The sequence below is a fragment of the Malus domestica genome, chromosome 15 (assembly GCF_042453785.1).
Source record: "Malus domestica chromosome 15, GDT2T_hap1".
Taxonomy (NCBI): Eukaryota; Viridiplantae; Streptophyta; class Magnoliopsida; order Rosales; family Rosaceae; genus Malus; species Malus domestica.
The window spans coordinates 30,246,207-30,264,434 of record NC_091675.1 but is presented as its reverse complement, the minus strand read 5'-3'; the positions used below and the strand labels follow the sequence as shown (position 1 = coordinate 30,264,434).

The window sequence follows — 18,228 nt, the reverse complement described above, 5'->3', positions numbered from 1 at the left end:
TCATTGAACGAGAAGCTTGATGTATTGGAACGTAAGCTAGAACTTCTTGAAGTTCAAGTGGGTACTGCATCAGCCAACCCTTCGCTTTTTGCTCGTGATGCTTAGCGGATCATGCCATTGTTATAGACTATAGTATACACGGCGTTCCTGTAAGCATCCTCTTGTCTCGAGTATGGACGTGAACATATTTCTTCGCCTTGTAACTCAGTTCTAAATCAACCTATTCATTTCTTCTGCTTTTATGTTTGAGGTAAAGAAATATTTTTGTTTGTCCAGAGGGTTTTTTTTTTTTTTTTTGGATATACACTTTAAATGAGAACACACTCTGCTTAGGATCTTTTATTTTCTCCACGGTGGAAGGCGACTTCTCTTGAAGAAAAACTAGTCCATATGAATGAGAAGATTGCAATCACAACATATCGAAGAGGTCACACCATGAACCTTATTTGTGCAACAACTTCAAGATACGATCACAAACACCCTTAGAGCAAACTATGGAGCTACATTGGGATATTCTTATGTACTCTTAACCGTATACCAAGAGGGTTGACTGCTTGCGGTTGTCACCAGGATACCAATCTCATAGGTTCAATGCATTCAGATTAAAAAGGCAACCCAAAACAACATGTTGCCCATTTCGTCAAAACCTTTAACAATGTCGGAACAAAAGGTGACCAGCTTGTGAAACAGTGAGGGAATGCGTTCGATTGGAGCACGAACCTTAAAACCTAAATTGATCAACAATTGGGACCAGATGGCGCGGGAATTCTTTAATAGCTTCTATAACAACCGTCGCATAGTGAGCATGATAGAATTCACAAACACAAAGAAATGTGACTACATTGACTGATGACGCTCATTAAGCCTTGACTACAAGGATAGACTTACCGAAGTATCAGCAGTCGCCCAGTGGATGCAAGGTATGCATTGGGTGGTTACTCTAAAGCTTAGGGGCTTACCTTACAAGGGAATAAGCCATGATAAAAGATTTAATATGTAGGCTTGCAAGTAATTGCATGCTCGGTTTCTTTTCTTTCTTTCTTTTTTCCGTGATAAGAGAAATTCTTGGTCCAGACGACCATACCACACACAAAACACTTCACTCTTATATTTTGTGCCCACCGGTCCTTTTGCGATTGGCGTCCATATACGAACATCCAGACCAAAGAATTTCTCCTTTCAAAGACGACTTGCTAGGTATAATCCGCAATGGCAATGGTTTTGGTAGCAAAATATATTAGCGTTGCGTAGGTTACTTGAATGTTAAAGGATAAGGAAAATATATTACACAAGAAGGTGCAAAATTTCAAAAAGAGCATTTGGAAATTACTCTAATTCTCTCCTTTATCACTTATGCCAAGCAACAAAACAAATCATTCACAAACGGATGAAAATCTCATAAAACCATTCACTATCTTGGCTCTGGAGGAGCCATTTGTGACAAAATAGGTGAAGGTTCTGAAGGAGTGGGTGGCGGAATCCTTCTCTCCATCACCATGGAAGAAAAGTGATTGGATCCCGAGCTCTCTATGGATCTCATGTACTCCGATGCATTGTTCTCTATAATCAGAGCAAACTCTAGCTCCCTTACGACTTCAATCATGTTTTGTCGTGACGCGGCAAAGGGCTCAATACATGACAATGCAACCTCCACTACTCTCCACATGGCCTCCGCATGGTACGCTCCTTTTATGTTCGGGTCAACAATTTCATCAATCTTTGATTCCCTTGCATAGGATTTTGCCTGCATGAAAAGTTGTCTCTTTGTTAGTTTTCACTTATGAGCTGATTATGATAACTTCCTTCAGAAGCTTCACAATGATAATTAATCTCCAGAGGAGATGGAAAAGAAAAGTTTTCAGCCAGTCTGAAAGTGTAGACTGATGCAAAAGGTCATTGAGCTTTAAGCAAAACATCTAGGTTAGGAACATTAAATGGATCAAGGGTCTCTGGCGTCATAAAACATGATTAAACATACCCATTCAACCAAGCTCCACTCGGGGCGTGGCCTGTGTATGTTCAGAGGTTCCTGACTGCTTACGATTTCAAGCAGAACGACACCAAAGCTAAAAACATCACTTTTTGCTGATAGATGATGGGTCATGTAGTACCAGGTTCTGTTAAATATTTTCTATGGCTTAATTTTCTTCTTGCACTACATGAAAACTTCAATGCGCAAAAGCTAGGAGCATATTTAGCAGTTATTATCTTCAAAGGTTCCTGAATTGTCCATGTACTACATTCATCAAGAGTACAGTGGTTACATATATAATAAAAGAAACAAGATTTATTTTGTAAGCAGATGTGAGCTCAGAAGTTTTCTGGATTCGTATCCAAGATTTTATTTTATTTTTATTTTTATTTTTATTTTTTTTGTGTAGGGGTTTTCTCAATTGAATTGTTAGATTATTATGTTAATTCCTAAGCACTTTAAGAGTCATATCACTTCGGATTGCATCCATATGATAAATGGACCGTAATATTATATGGTTTCATGTTCTGGTATATATATTTGAGGATACCTTATTTTTATCTATTTCAATTTTCTCTTTGAATTTTCACTTCTCTCTTTGAATTTTCACTTCTCTCTCTCTCTCTCTCTCTCTCTCTCTGTTTTCCCTCCTCAACCTCCCTTCTTTTGTTTCTATCATCTTTCATTTTCATTCTGTCCTACCTTAATTGATATTTGAGTGTTCTTGCAGTTCGACGTATCGATAGTCCATACCAATTGTGAATATAATTATAAACCAAACTAAAATTTAAAGGCCCAAAAAAATTTAAAAAAACCAAAGGTATAAGTTGACGAAGCAATCTTACTCCGGATCCAAGTATCCCGCCGTCCCTCTTACTTCCAGAGAAGCACAACTGTCACCTTCTTGAGGAGCATATTTTGAAAAACCTAAGTCTGCCACCTTGGCAGTCATGCTATCATCCAAAAGTATATTACTTGATTTCACATCCCTATGTATAATGCAACGACCAGCAAAATTGTGAAGATGCGTCAAACCTGAACAGTAAAAGCACTCATCAGAGATTCTGATATTCCAAATGCTCAAGGGATAAGATTGTGAAATCAACAAAACAACCAGAAGATGAGGCTATAACATGAGGAAAATTTAAAGTAGGTACCGTATGCCACAAACATAAAATGCTATTACATGGAACTTTACTGAAGCCAGACCAAAATCTTAAAGCACAAAATGAGTTGCCAACTTTCAGGTCCTTCCAATATATGAAGGTCCCCAGACAACAAGTGCCAATCCATGGGAATATATCTAGGGAAATGCTATTTACACCACTTTCTCACCTCATATACACCTCTTGTTTTGTAGCCGTTAGATTGACCACAACAACAACAACAACAAAGCCTTTTCCCACTAAGTGGGGTCGGCTATATGAATCATAGAACGCCATTGCGCTCGGTTTTGTGTCATGTCCTCCGTTAGATCCAAGTACTCGAAGTCTTTTCTTAGAGTCTCTTCCAAAGTTTTCCTAGGTCTTCCTCTACCCCTTCGGCCCTGAACCTCTGTCCCGTAATCACATCTTCGAACCGGAGCGTCAGTCGGCCTTCTTTGCCCATGTCCAAATCACCGGAACCGATTTTCTCTCATCTTTCCTTCAATTTCGGCTACTCCTACTTTACCTCGGATATCCTCATGCCCAATCTTATCCTTTCTCGTGTGCCCACACATCCCATGAAGCATCCTCATCTCCGCTACACCCATTTTGTGTACGTGTTGATGCTTCACCGTCCAACATTCTGTGCCATACAACATCGTTGGCCTCATTGTCGTCCTATAAAATTTTCCCTTAAGCTTCAGTGGCCTACGACGGTCACATAACACGCCGGATGCACTCTTACACTTCATCCATCCAGCTCGTATTCTATGGTTGAGATCTCCATCTAATTCTCCGTTCTCTTGCAAGATAGATCCTAGGCAGCAAAAACGGTCGCTTTTTGTGATCTTCGCTAGATTGCTCCGGTCATTAGTGTGGATAAGTATATAAATAAATAGAGATAGGAAAGCAAACACAAGATGTACGTGGTTCACCCAGATTGGCTACGTCCACGGAATAGAAGAGTTCTCATTAATTGTGAAGGGTTTACACAAGTACATAGGTTCAAGCTCTCCTTTAGTGAGTACAAGCGAATGATTTAGTACAAATGACATTAGGAAATATTGTGAGAGAATGATCTCGTAATCACGAAACTTCTAAGTATCGGAGTGTGGTATCGTCTTGACTTGCCTTATCTGTCTCATAGGTAGATGTGGCATCTTCTCTGGAAGTACTCTTCCTCCATCCAGGGGTGGTATCTTTAACTGGTGGAGATGCACAAGGTAATGTATCAATTTCACTTGAAGCTTACTTGTAGTTTCAGGCTTGGTCAAGCGCGATACAAACCATGTAGTAGGAGTCCCCCAAGTCGCCGAGCTAGGGGATCTGCTGAAAGAGGTGACAGACAAGGTAAGCAATCAGAGCTCCGGCTGATTGTTCACCTTCTCCCCATCTTGCAGCAGCATGAAGGATAAAGAGAAGAAAAATGAGAAGAGATGATATGGGATACTTTTGCTTTTGAAGAAGTAACTTTCCACAGGCTTATTCTTGAACTGAGCTGGAGGGTTTTCTGGTTTCCTCCAGAGCCGACTGAAGAATTTGAGGGTCAAAACAAGTCCATCAAATCTAGAGTACGTTCGACCCTGCTGATATGGGATACTTTTGCTTTTGACAGAGTAATGGATGTATCGGCACGTGTGCTGTTACGCTTGTCTCCACATGCTTCCTTGTATCCTTCGCACTTGCCCTATCTGTTCCTCAAGCAGATGCGGTATCTTCCCTGGAAACATAAGATGTTGAAGATGAGTACTCGAGAGCAATGCCAGGTAAGTAATCAGGTAAGGGGTTCCAGGCAGTCAGTTCCTGGTTGGAAGCTTGATTCCAAGTGCTGACTGATTGCTCTCTTTCTCCTTGTCTTGCAGGTAAAAACAAGGCCAAAGGAAAAGACAGGGAAAAAGCATGATATGGGATACTCTTGCTTTTAACCCTGATGATATGAGATATTCTTGCTCTAGTATAGCTTGTTTGCAGAGGTATTATCGGGGGGAAAGAAAGCTGAATATTTCGAAAGGCTTCGTTGGGAGTGCCCTCTCAGATATGAGGAAGGGTTGAGCATTTTTGCAGGTCTGCCTGTCCGTTGGGGATGGAGGTCGACATATATAGGAGTCTCCCTAACAACAAGTAGTAATGCTATTCCTTTACCCTGCTTGGTCATAGCACGGTAGTGGGAGCTGCCAACTTCACATGTTTTAACTATGTCAGAGCACTTTGAAAAAGTGGTCTGTGGTATCTGGCTCTCGAGAAGTCTTCGACAGAATGCCCATAATTTCCGCAAAGCTGAGTGTGCGTATGACAGGTGCTGACAAGGCTAGAAAAGTAGGTGCCTCTTCGATTTCTGAGATCGGCCCTCGTGGTCTCTGAGCAGCCCAGCTTTTGAGAAAGCGAGCGTCTCTTCGATTGATTCGGAGAACGATGCATCTTCGATTTTTAAGAAAGCAATCATGCTGGGGGTCTGGCTCTCGAGATTCGGGGAGCAGTGTCACTTCGATTTTTGAGAAAGTAATCATGTTGGGAGTCTGGCTCTCGAGATTCGGAGGGCGGTGCCTCTTCGATTTTGGAGCAAGCAATCTTGTTGGGAGTGTTTTCTCGAAAGTGAGTAAAGGTTGGGCATGTTTGCTAGTCTACCTTGCCACAAAGCACAGAGGTTGACACACAGGGATTTTCCAATTATCCAGCAATGGTACTGTTCCTTTACCCTCTCTTCGATTTTTGAGAAAGTAGTCATGTTGGGAGTCTGGCTCTCGAGATTCGGAGGACGGTGCCTCTTCGATTTTGGAGCAAGCAATCTTATTGGTAGTGTTTTCTCGAGTGTGAGTAAAGGTTGGGCATGTTTGCTAGTCTACCTTGCCACGAAGCACAGAGGTTGACACACAGGGACTTTCCAATTATCCAGCAGTGGTACTGTTCCTTTACCCTTGTGGGTAATAATATGGTAGCTAGACCTTCAAAATTTATGGGTCTAAACTTTGTTAGTGCTGTTTCTTTGCTATTCTTTTACCTTTCTTGGTCAGAGCGATATAGTGGGAGCTGCAAGCTTTACGTGCTCAATTTTGGCAGAGAACTTTGGCAAAGTTATCTGTGGTACCCATGAGCTATTGTTGCGTGTGGGAAGTGGGTGATTGAACAGTAAGATTCATGTGTTTTCTACTTCCTCAGAAGTCTTCGACAGAATGCCCATAATTTCCGCAAAGCTGAGTGTGCGTGTGACAGGTGCTGACAAGGCTGGAAAAGTAGGTGCCTCTTTGATTTCTGAGATCGGCCCTCGTGGTCTCTGAGGAGCCCAGCTTTTGAGAAAGCGAGCGCCTCTTCGATTTCTGGGATCGGCCTTCGTGGTCTTTGAGCAGCCTAACTTTTGAGAAAGCAAACGCCTCTTCGATTTCTGAGATCAACCCTCGTGGTCTCTAAGCAGCCCAGCTTTTGAGAAAGCAAACGCCTCTTCGATTTCTGAGCAGGCGCCTCTTCGGTTTCTGAAGCTCCGTCGAGTGCAGATTTTTATAGGGGCTGGCATTAAGTTCCAAAGCACACTTGAATCTCCACCAGTAGAAGCTCCATTCTTGCACTTCTAAGATCTTGATTTGTCCAACCTCTTCTCTCTTCAACACCTTTGAAAATGTCTGGCCCCTCCGACCGTCGTTTTGACTTGAACCTTGTTGAAGAGGCAGGCCCGCCTTCTCCAGACAACATATGGCGCCCATCCTTCGTCTCCCCTACTGGTCCTCTTACCGTTGGGGATTCCGTGATGAAGAATGATATGACTGCTGCGGTGGTGGCCAGGAACCTTCTCACTCCCAAAGATAACAGACTACTTTCCAAACGGTCTGATGAATTAGCTGTTAAGGATTCGCTGGCTCTCAGTGTTCAGTGTGCAGGTTCTGTGTCTAATATGGCCCAACGCCTATTTGCTCGAACCCGCCAAGTTGAATCATTGGCGGCTGAGGTGATGAGTCTCAAACAGGAGATTAGAGGGCTCAAGCATGAGAATAAACAGTTGCACCGGCTCGCACATGACTATGCTACAAACATGAAGAGGAAGCTTGACCAGATGAAGGAAACTGATGGTCAGGTTTTACTTGATCATCAGAGATTTGTGGGTTTGTTCCAAAGGCATTTATTGCCTTCGTCTTCTGGGGCTGTACCGCGTAATGAAGCTCCAAATGATCAACCTCTGATGCCTCCTCTCTTCTGGGGCTGTACCGCGTAATGAAGCTCCAAATGATCAACCTCTGATGCCTCCTCCTTCTAGGGTTCTGTCCAGTACTGAGGCTCCGAATGATCCCCCTCCGGTGTCTTCTCTTTCTGGGGCTCTACCGACTGCTGAGACTTCTCCTAAGCAACCCTTGTGAAGGCTCCCTCTTGTTTGTTTATTTTGACTCATGTATATGTACATATTTGTAGCTTGTCGGGGATATCAATAAATAAGTTTTCCTTCATTTCAACGTATTGTGTTAAATACACCAAAACCTTCTTCGCTAAGTTCTTTGAATTTTCTTTTGTTGAAGCTTGTATGTTGAAGCTTTCTGAGTGAAGCATGTAGGTTGGGGTAGTGTTCCCTTAATTTCCCGAGTGAGGAAAACTTCTCGGTTGGAGACTTGGAAAATCCAAGTCACTGAGTGGGATCGGCTATATGAATCTTAGAACGCCATTGTGCTCGGTCCTGTGTCATGTCCTTCGTTAGATCCAAGTACTCTAAGTCTTTTCTTAGAGTCTCTTCCAAAGTTTTCCTAAGTCTTCCTCTACCCCTTCGGCCTTGAACCTCTGTCCCATAGTCGCATCTTCTAATCGGAGCGTCAGTAGGCCTTCGTTGCACATGTCCAAACCACCGTAACCGATTTTCTCTCATCTTGCCTTCAATTTCGGCTACTCCTACTTTACCCCGGATATCCTCATTCTTAATCTTATCCTTTCTCGTGTGCCCACACATCCAACGAAGCATCCTCATCTCCGCTACACCCATTTTGTGTATGTGTTGATGCTTCACCGCCCAACATTCTGTGCCATACAGCATCGCTGGCCTTATTGCCGTCCTATAAAATTTTCCCTTGAGCTTCAGTGGCATACGGCGGTCACACAACACGCCGGATGCACTTTTCCACTTCATCCATCCAGCTTGTATTCTATGGTTGAGATCTCCATCTAATTCTCCGTTCTTTTGCAAGATAGATCCTAGGTAACGAAAACGGTCGCTCTTTGGTATTTCTTGATCTCCGATCCTCACCCCTAACTCGTTTTGGCCTCCATTTGCACTGAACTTGCACTCCATATATTCTGTCTTTGATCGGCTTAGACGAAGACCTTTAGATTCCAACACTTCTCTCCAAAGGTTAAGCTTTGCATTTACCCCTTCCTGAGTTTCATCTATCAACACTATATCGTCTGCGAAAAGCATACACCAAGGAATATCATCTTGAATATGTCCTGTTAACTCATCCATTACCAACGCAAAAAGGTAAGGACTTAAGGATGAGCCTTGATGTAATCCTACAGTTATGGGAAAGCTTTCGGTTTGTCCTTCATGAGTTCTTACGGCAGTCTTTGCTCCTTCATACATATCCTTTATAGCTTGGATATATGCTACTCGTACTCCTTTCTTCTCTAAAATCCTCCAAAGAATGTCTCTTGGGACCCTATCATACGCTTTTTCCAAATCTATAAAGACCATGTGTAAATCCTTTTTCCCATCTCTATATCTTTCCATCAATCTTCGTAAGAGATAGATTGCCTCCATGGTTGAGCGCCCTGGCATGAACCCGAATTGGTTGTCCGAAACCCGTGTCTCTTGCCTCAATCTATGCTCAATGACTCTCTCCCAGAGCTTCATTGTATGACTCATTAGCTTAATACCCCTATAGTTCATGCAATTTTGTACGTCGCCCTTATTCTTGTAGATAGGCACCAAAGTGCTCGTTCGCCACTCATTTGGCATCTTCTTCGTTTTCAAAATCCTATTGAAAAGGTCAGTGAGCCATGTTATACCTGTCTCTCCCAAAACTTTCCACACTTCGATTGGTATATCGTCTGGGCCTACTGCTTTTCTATGCTTCATCTTCTTCAAAGCTACAACCACTTCTTCCTTCCGGATTCTACGATAAAAAGAGTAGTTTCTACACTCTTCTGAGTTACTCAACTCCCCTAAAGAAGCACTCCTTTCATGTCCTTCATTGAAAAGATTATGAAAATAACCTTTCCATCTGTCTTTAACCGCGTTCTCTGTAGCAAGAACCTTTCCATCCGCATCCTTGATGCACCTCACTTGGTTTAGGTCATTTGTCTTCTTTTCCCTTGCTCTAGCTAATTTATAGATATCCAACTCTCCTTCTTTGGTATCTAGTCGCTTATACATATCGTCATAAGCCGCTAACTTAGCTTCTCTCACAGCTTTCTTCGCTTCTTGCTTCGCTTTTCTATACCTTTCACCATTTTCATCGGTCCTATCCTTGTATAAGGCTTTACAACATTCCTTCTTAGCCTTCACCTTTGTTTGTACCTCCTCATTCCACCACCAAGATTCCTTTTGGTGTGGGGCAAAACCTTTGGACTCTCCTAATACCTCTTTTGCTACTTTTCGAATACAACTAGCCATGGAATCCCACATTTGGCTAGCTTCCCTCTCTCTATCCCACACACACTGGGTGATTACTTTCTCTTTGAAAATGGCTTGTTTTTCTTCTTTTAGATTCCACCATCTAGTCCTTGGGCACTTCCAAGTCTTGTTCTTTTGTCTCACTCTTTTGATATGTACATCCATCACCAACAAGCGATGTTGATTAGCCACGCTCTCTCCTGGTATAACTTTGCAATCCTTACAAGTTATACGATCCCCTTTCCTCATTAGGAGAAAATCTATTTGTGTTTTTGACGACCCACTCTTGTAGGTGATCACATGTTCTTCTCTCTTCTTAAAGAAGGTGTTGGCTAAGAAAAGATCATATGCCATTGCAAAATCCAAGATAGCTTCCCCATCCTCGTTTCTCTCCCCAAAACCATGGCCACCATGGAAACCTCCATAGTTGCCTGTCTCCCTGCCCACGTGTCCATTTAAATCTCCTCCTATAAATAACTTCTCCGTCTGAGCAATTCCTTGCACCAAGTCTCCAAGGTCTTCCCAAAATTTCTCCTTCGAACTCGTATCCAACCCTACTTGAGGTGCATACGCACTAATCACATTGATAAGTTCTTGTCCTATTACAATCTTGATTGCCATGATTCTATCTCCTACCCTCTTGACATCTACAACATCTTGTGTCAAGGTCTTGTCCACGATGATGCCAACACCGTTTCTCGTTCTATTTGTGCCCGAATACCAAAGTTTAAACTCTGAGTTTTCTAGATCCTTTGCCTTACTACCAACCCACTTAGTTTCTTGTAGGCACATAATATTTATCCTTCTCCTCACCATAACTTCCACTACTTCCATAGATTTTCCCGTTAAGGTTCCTATATTCCACGTTCCTAAACGCATTTTGCTCTCTTGAACTCTACCCTTCTGTCCTAGCTTCTTCACCCTCCCCCGTCTAATAGGATCAAAGTACTTCTTTTGTGTGTCCCGTGTAAAGTTGATAGGAGCATATGCTCCCAAACAACTTTGAGTGGAGTCGTTCGAAAAGAAGTTTCTATGGCCCCCTTGCTCATTTAACACTGCATCCGGGTGCCGATGGAGATACAGCGACCCTTGCTCATTTATCACTGTGCTCGGGCCACACAGCGCGCCCTTGGTTTGTATATGTTCAAACGTATAATTAAGCTATACATGATGTGATCTTTTGAGATCTTGGGGGACATTTTCCAAGGCTGAATATGCGAATAATACAGAATATTCTGTATCACTTGCCTCGAGCAGCACCAAGAGGAATTGACAGTCTGGTTGGCCAGTCCAGAATTTTTCTTTTTGCTGCTACCCCTGTTAATAATTGGTTTCAGTATTAAAAAAAAAAATGACATTGAAAGGTAGGAATCGAAAGAAACAGTGACTCAGCCAGTACCATAGAGACGATCCTGTAAAGTGCCGTTGGACATAAATGGATAAACCAGAATTTCTTGGTCATTCTCACAACAATAACCGAGAAGGGGCACGAGGTTCTCATGGCGTATAGCTGACAGAAGATTTAGCTGTAAAGCACATTAAAAGAATTATCATTTACATTTTAAAGCATATTAAAGTCACAAATGACAGTTGGTTATGGCGATAAGAAAACAAGACACTAGGTACAGATGGGAATTTAATGTTGAAAAGAAATGATTTCTTGTATAAACATGAATAGTCCCCTATTATAGTCGTTATCAAAGAGTAACGGTATTACCACGCCCAAAGTGTTTACCCCACCCTCAATACTGTCACTCTCATATTTTCGAAGAATGAAGAGACACAATGATATTCAAGTTATCAAAGAACACTATTACCACGCTCAAATGGTAGATAACTGGAGGACCCAAACCCTCCTTGACCTATCAAGGTCTTGTACCTTTGGGTAGCAGCCTCTATGTACTCAAGAGTAAATGTCTCTATGGATATTGACTTCATAACCAGATCGTCCATGCTTGGTAACGAGAAAATTAAATCTGCAGTTTGAGGATTTCTATATTCAGAGGCTGCATATTTAAAAAAGCAAAATACAATTCCACCAGTGCCTCAACTAGCCTGACTGTGAAAAACATCTTAAATTTGCAGATTATAAACAGACCCATGTTTTTCCTTTACTGAACGTACAAGGATATATCAATCTGTCGCAGAACAGTCATAACTACAGTTGATGAGTCAAACACATGTTAATCGTATCCTTGTATATTCATCGTAACTACTCTACAAGCTATAACAGAACAGTCATATCGACACGTGATGTCTAAGTAGGTTCCAGATTAACTTGCAAAATCATGTCCCAAAACAAGCTAGCGAAAGTTTGTAACCTTCTGACAAGTGACAAGTTTACAAGACGTGTTGAAAACTCAAATTATCTATATTGTATGCATTAAAGGTGTGATTATACTAAAAATTATTGTAAAAGAAAATTAAAATAGGATTTTTCGTTCCAAGATCTAATTGAAATTTCACATTGGTAATACAATTTGAATACAATGTATGATTAAAAGCATTTATTTTAATTATGCGCAAATGTTATTCACAAACTAGTTATCAAGTCCACGATAATTTTCATGTAACTTGTGTTAGTTTAAACTTAAAAACTGCAAGAACTATTAGAAAGCAAAATTTTGTTAATTCCTTTTATTGTGGTGGAAATGTTAGGGATATGGTTGGGTAAGGGATTTCAGAGTCATGGGATTGAAAGCCAAATTATAAAGGAAAAAAATCACAAAATGCTGGATAGGAGGGATTAGGAAATGCATCATGTGAGCATTACAAAGGCATAGAGAGGGATTAGGAAATGCATCATATGAGCATTACAAAGGCATATGAGAGGGATTAGCTAATCGCTCCTAGGAGGATGTCATTTGCAAACCCCTCTTACATGCCTTTGTAATGCTCTATGGTGCATTGCTTACTCCCCCAACATTTTGTGATTCCTTTCTTTATAATTTGGCTTTGAATCCCATGTACCTCACCCAAACGTAGCCTAGAAGTATAAGTGCGATACCAAGAACAATTAAGCATCTAATGCACTCACTCTTTGTCATATGATGATGTCTTTTTATATCAAAATTTCCTTGAGGTAGAAAGTTTTGTCTCCAAGTGCAGAAAATTATCCCAACTACAATGGTTAGTAGTACAAACCCAGATGCAGCAGCAGCACCAATGATGATTCGTTGATTAGAAGCTTCTTGAGCATTGCAACTTTCTTGGCTGTATTATAGAGATACAAATTTCAGATTTTTTTCAAATACTTTTAGTTTTAGTTATTCTTCAATCCAAAAATTTCGTATGGATGCATAGAAAATAAAAATTGTACCCCGTGGTAAGTTTTGAGCCATTGAAACCGGAGGGAATATCTTTTGCAACATGAGGGTTGCACCTGAGATTTCTGTCGATGAACCACATGGAGATGAATTTATGGAGGCATGTCTCGGGTTCGAGACTTGGGAGCAGCCTCTCCATAAATGGGGGTAAGGCTAGCCGACATTCACCTCTCCCAGATCCTGCGTAAAGCGAGAGCCTTGTGCACTGGGTACGACCTTTATGTCTAATGTTATGTAGCTAGACTCGTATGAGACAAAGAATATAGAAGAGCTTACAGTATATCCAAATGTGGCAGTGAGATAAGAGATAATGGAAGTGACCCCCAAAGGTCATTGAAGCTCAGATCCCTGATGATATGAAGGTAATCAATAAAAAAAATTGAGTCATACAGAATTAGGTCCGTTCAGAATACTTAAAATTGAAGAGAAGTACATAAAGAATTTTTGAAACCATAAAAGGTAAACAGCTAGTTTTAACAACTTTTTTAGGCTAAACTATAGAATCAGAAGATCAAGTATCAAAGGCCAGTCATCATATTCAGCAGATCACATTATCCCAAATAGAGAGTGCCAAAAAAAAAAAACTGTGACTTGACGATTCAAGTATAAAAAGAGGAAAGTGCAAAAAATAACAACTTTTTTACTTCCACGAATTCTAGTAGATATTTTAGAATTTTAATATGGTATGTTTTCATGCAAATATACAAGTTTGAAATGTGGGAATGTCCTTGTAAATTTAGTATCAGCACAATATCTGGGGTGTTATCTTCCTAAGGATGCCCAGCACAAGTATGCCACAGTTGATCTGTGTAAGAAAGGACACTTTCCTACAGCTCAAGGCCACATTTATGGATTTAGTCAGTCTAGGACGCTTAACATCATTGGTTTGTATCATGCAATATTTGGGGATTATACAATGGTAGTAAGCAACGGTAGTAAGTAATGTATGGAGGCCTTTCCTATACATCACACAATGGCCTTAAATGATTCTACCTAAGCGATGCAGGCTGTTCACAATCTTTAGAATCTCTATTCCAAATGTTAGTATTCCATTGGTGGAGTTGGATAACTATTTATTAAATCACCAACTGAAACTGCCATCATTTCAAAACTGAATGTGAAAGAGAAATTTACACTGAGGTCAGCAGGGAGGAAGGAAGAAATGCTGGAATGTTGCCAGTAAAGTCATTGTGGCTGAGGTTCCTACATATCACAAACAAAAGAGAGCAATGCATTGAAATTAGAGTACAGTTACTCAGTCAAGTGAAACATGAGAAAGCCCAAATAGAACGGTGCTTCAAACATACAGGACTTTTAGGTGGCTCAGCTTAGTGATACTTGAAGGAACTGGCCCTTTAAGAAAGCTTTTATGATCAAACCCCCACTGAATGCCTGACGAAAGATCCCTGAAATTCGTAAAACTGAGGAAAGTTAAAAATGAAATGCGCAAAAGCAATTAATCTAATCAATAATCAATTTCCAATCAAAGCTGATAACTATCCTCTTTTCCCTACTTTGCAATCAAATCTTATATTATTATGGTTTTCAACTTTTTCCACAAGGAGTTGTGGATTTAAGGTCTTTAACAATACATTTTTGACAAAAAAAAAAAAAAAGAAAAAAAAGGATAAAACTTCACTCCCAAAGTATCCCACAGCACTGAAAACTAGTATAATTTAATACAAATACCATATTCTCATGATTCCATGGAAGCCATTTGCAGAACTTCTAAGAAAATGGAAACAAATAACTTACAGTTCAGTAATGATACTGTACCCATCAATGGATTCACATGTAATACCATCCCATGGAACTGGTAGACACGGGTCTCCAGCCCAACCCTCCCAAACTTCAATCTCTTGGTTATTCTTCAGCATCTCATTCTTCACCTCCAAAATCACTTCCACTGTATAAAACCCAGTTAATTACTACAAACACCCAATTGGAAACTGCAAATTCCAGTGAAAAAAAAAAAACCCAACTTACCATCACTTTTAGTAGTCTCTGGACGCCATGGGAGCACCTGCAAGATCTCATAAGCATTGCAAATGGGTCCATTTTCCGACCCGGAGACCTTAACCAGAGTCAAATTCAGGGACCCATTTGTCATGACAGTGAAAGCCAGCTCCTTGTAATTGGACCCATTTCCCGAGACGTCAAATCTCCCTTCTTTTATCTCATCGTTGAGGAAAATATCGAACACCCTTTGGCCGGTTTGGACCGTCCGATCGACCTCGTAGATGTAGAGGAACACGAGGTACTGGTAACTTTCTGTGGGGAGGCCATTGTGGAGAAAACGCAAACTGTCTGTAGCCGCTAGAGCTGTTTGCAGGACTTGCAGAGGCGGAGACGCGGTGGCGTTGCCGGAAATGGAGACGTTGGGTTGTGATGTGTGATAGGTTCCGCATCCTGGGTCGACACTTGAATTTGATTTCCATATTCTGTCATTTGTGTCATTTGGATACCTGAAAATGACCAACCCAATTCATAGTCATGTCATTAGAATGGGTAGTGAGACCAATGCACGGTAGAGGTTCATTACATTTTGGTTTAATAATGCATTGTTATATGAAAAAGGCGACCAGACTTGGTTGCAATGAGAAGAAATTATTGTCCCGATGAACTTACTTAACTTACATTTGCTCATATGATTTTCAGCTTTTAATTGTGAAACAAGTTCCTTTAAGACTTTCATACTACATCATTTACTAATGTAATGATGTATAATTCATTAATATCATGCATTGTATGTGACATGTGACTCATTGCATCACAATGACGTGGTTTAACAATTTTATTTAAACTTTTGTCTTTTTACATGTCGTAGAAGTTAATTGAGTGTTGAAGAAACGATGGGTAGTGAGTGTCTAATAATCTTTAGCAACACAGTGTAATTAATGTGGTATAACAATTTTATTTTATTTTATTGTTTTTACATGGTTGTAGAAGTTAATTGAGCGTTGAAGAAGTGGTGGGTGGTGAGTGTCTAATAATCTTTGGCAAAGCTTTGTAATTTGTTAGAGTAATATTTATGCTTCCATAATACATAAGGGGGTGTGCGGATATTTTACTTCTCACACATCTCTTAATAATTTATGTCCGTTGATCTTCTTCAATTCATCATATCCAACGTCCAAAAATTAAAAAGATGTGTGAGAAGTAAAATAAGGTGTGTGGATATCACACCCTACATAAAAAGTATAATTTCTACACATCATTGTTCATTTTGTTACTGGGGTGTGATATCCACACACCCCATTTTACTTCTCACACACCTTTTTAATTTTCGGCCGTCGGATCGGATGAATTGAAGAAAATCAATAGATAGAAATTATCAAGGGGTGTGTGAGAAGTAAAATGAGGTGTGTGGATAGCATACCCCTTGTTACTAGTACAATATTCCTCATTTCTAGATACATGTCACGAGCCACCACTACAAAGTGAGAGCAAAATTGCATTGGATTGGATAGTATACATAAGTTCACATGTGGGTTTCTCAACTTAAGTTTGACATAATTTTAAATACTACTTCCTTTTGCATTCAGGTTTGCAAATATGGATTTAACGAAATTAGTTAAAGCAGTGTGTTTTATCCTTTGCATTTCAATTTGAATCTTCATTGTTTGTCACATAAATTAAGGTATGTATTTGAGTTTTGATGATTGAATTCTGTGAGTAAAGAAAAGATAATCGTCATGTTTCCATGTTTCTATACTTTGTTTAATTACACTTTTTTTTAAGCTAACATCCTTGATCCTTGGTTTTGAAGAAAGCATACCTGATATCATCTTTTGTAATTCCAAAACTATTTCTTGTAACCAATTTCAGAACACTTGAAGGGAAGTTCTCTAAATAGTATTTCAAATCCTGCAGAAGCCTCAGCTTAAGCTCTGAAATATAAGGAGCTCCCTTGCCATACACCAAACACAGATATGTGTCATCCTCAGTAGCTCGAAAAATCCCTTCAACCACCGACAAGTCCTCCGACGAATCTACGACAGCAATCGGGGTCACACCAACTGAAACCGAAAAACTAGAGCCCCAAATGTGTCCAAATAGAAATGTAGCCCTAATCAGATAGTCTTCATCCTTCTCTGTTGATAGCTTGTAACATCTTTTCTGGCCTGAATTCTGGTAAAATACTCTACTTCTGTTGTAACCGGAGTAGTCTGCCTCTGACTGAGCTCTTGTGTAACAGCTTGTGGTATTAGGAAACTGTTCATAGTCCGATATCCAACTAATGTTTCTGCTATCCGTGTAATTCGATTCCCCGCAGCACGCAATGCTCACAAATCTGCGTGCATAACAAAGCAGATACTAAATTAATTCTTGTTAAGAACATTGGGGTGAAATTAAGCATACTCCGGAACATGTTAGGAACAATCGAAATATATGTGACTAAATTTCGAAAACCCTTGTTTCACATCTTCGAAAAGATCTGCCGTTGCTTAATGTTAGGTCATTGATCTCCAATATTATGGCATGAGAACAAGCTATCCACTACAAGAGTTTTAACTCATTTTCTTTCTACCTATTTTCTTGATCATATCAGAAGGTTTGGAATTGAGTCTCGCAGGATTAAATACGGACTAAAGTTATTAAAATACAATTACAGAATATGTACAAAATCTGAAAACCTTAATTACGTTGTTAATCTCTTAATGATGACCATGAATTTGCTTACCTTCATCTGCAGAAGTGGATGGAACAAGAATGAAGAGGCAGATGATCGAAAACTTGATTAGTCTTAAAACCCGATAATCAAATTCCTTCATCATCGTTTTATCTTAGGCCTACGTCGCCCCATTTGGTAATCAAACTCATAACCATGCCAACATATGTGACTTTTTTTCCAATCCCACCTACACAATAAGGTCTTGTAATTTTAATCGAACTCACCCTCTTTCCGGCTTGCAAAATTACTCACCTCAGTTAACTCGACCAAAATCTTGGACTAATTTCCACCAACTTACATGTAATTAGTAAAACAATTAAGCATCTTGATAAAGGTCGTACCCAGTGCACAAGGCTCCCGCTTTACGCAGGGTCTGGGAGAGGTGAATGTCGGCTAGCCTTACCCCCATTTATGGAGAGGCTGCTCCCAAGTCTCGAACCCGAGACCTACCGCTCATGGACGAAGGCACTTGCCATCGCACCAAGTGCGACCTCTCAATTAAGCATCTTGATCAGGCCGAAAAATACACA

At 40.4% G+C, this 18,228-nt stretch overlaps 2 protein-coding genes across 2 annotated transcripts; both read right to left on the bottom strand.

Annotated features, from left to right (window-relative positions):
- Positions 1-1,304: 1,304 nt before the first annotated feature.
- LOC103431631 (nodulation receptor kinase-like) lies at positions 1,305-17,713 on the bottom strand. Its single transcript, XM_070812875.1, has 14 exons — positions 17,708-17,713; positions 16,802-17,340; positions 15,010-15,488; positions 14,779-14,929; positions 14,331-14,429; positions 14,158-14,226; positions 13,300-13,371; positions 13,017-13,079; positions 12,735-12,910; positions 11,515-11,673; positions 11,097-11,223; positions 10,946-11,014; positions 2,818-3,007; positions 1,305-1,744 (listed from the first exon to the last, which is right to left on the bottom strand). Exons 1-11 carry the CDS (start codon positions 17,711-17,713, stop codon positions 11,195-11,197), a joined length of 1,842 nt encoding a protein of 613 aa, XP_070668976.1. The 3' UTR covers positions 1,305-1,744; positions 2,818-3,007; positions 10,946-11,014; positions 11,097-11,194.
- LOC139187561 (nodulation receptor kinase-like) lies at positions 1,412-2,104 on the bottom strand. Its single transcript, XM_070812876.1, has 2 exons — positions 1,979-2,104; positions 1,412-1,744 (listed from the first exon to the last, which is right to left on the bottom strand). Exons 1-2 carry the CDS (start codon positions 2,102-2,104, stop codon positions 1,412-1,414), a joined length of 459 nt encoding a protein of 152 aa, XP_070668977.1.
- Positions 17,714-18,228: the final 515 nt, after the last annotated feature.

Bases quoted from the DNA above. Each gene is read 5' to 3' on its own strand.
- LOC139187561 (XM_070812876.1), bottom strand. From the start codon at position 2,104: ATGACCCATCATCTATCAGCAAAAAGTGATGTTTTTAGCTTTGGTGTC. The intron at 1,745-1,978 runs GTATGTTTAATC...CTTTTCATGCAG, and splicing joins AGTGGAGCTTGGTTGAATGG to GCAAAATCCTATGCAAGGGA.
- LOC103431631 (XM_070812875.1), bottom strand. The intron at 15,489-16,801 runs GTATGCTTTCTT...GGTCATTTTCAG, and splicing joins ATTACAAAAGATGATATCAG to GTATCCAAATGACACAAATG. The intron at 12,911-13,016 runs GTACAATTTTTA...TCTATAATACAG, and splicing joins GGCTCAAAACTTACCACGGG to CCAAGAAAGTTGCAATGCTC.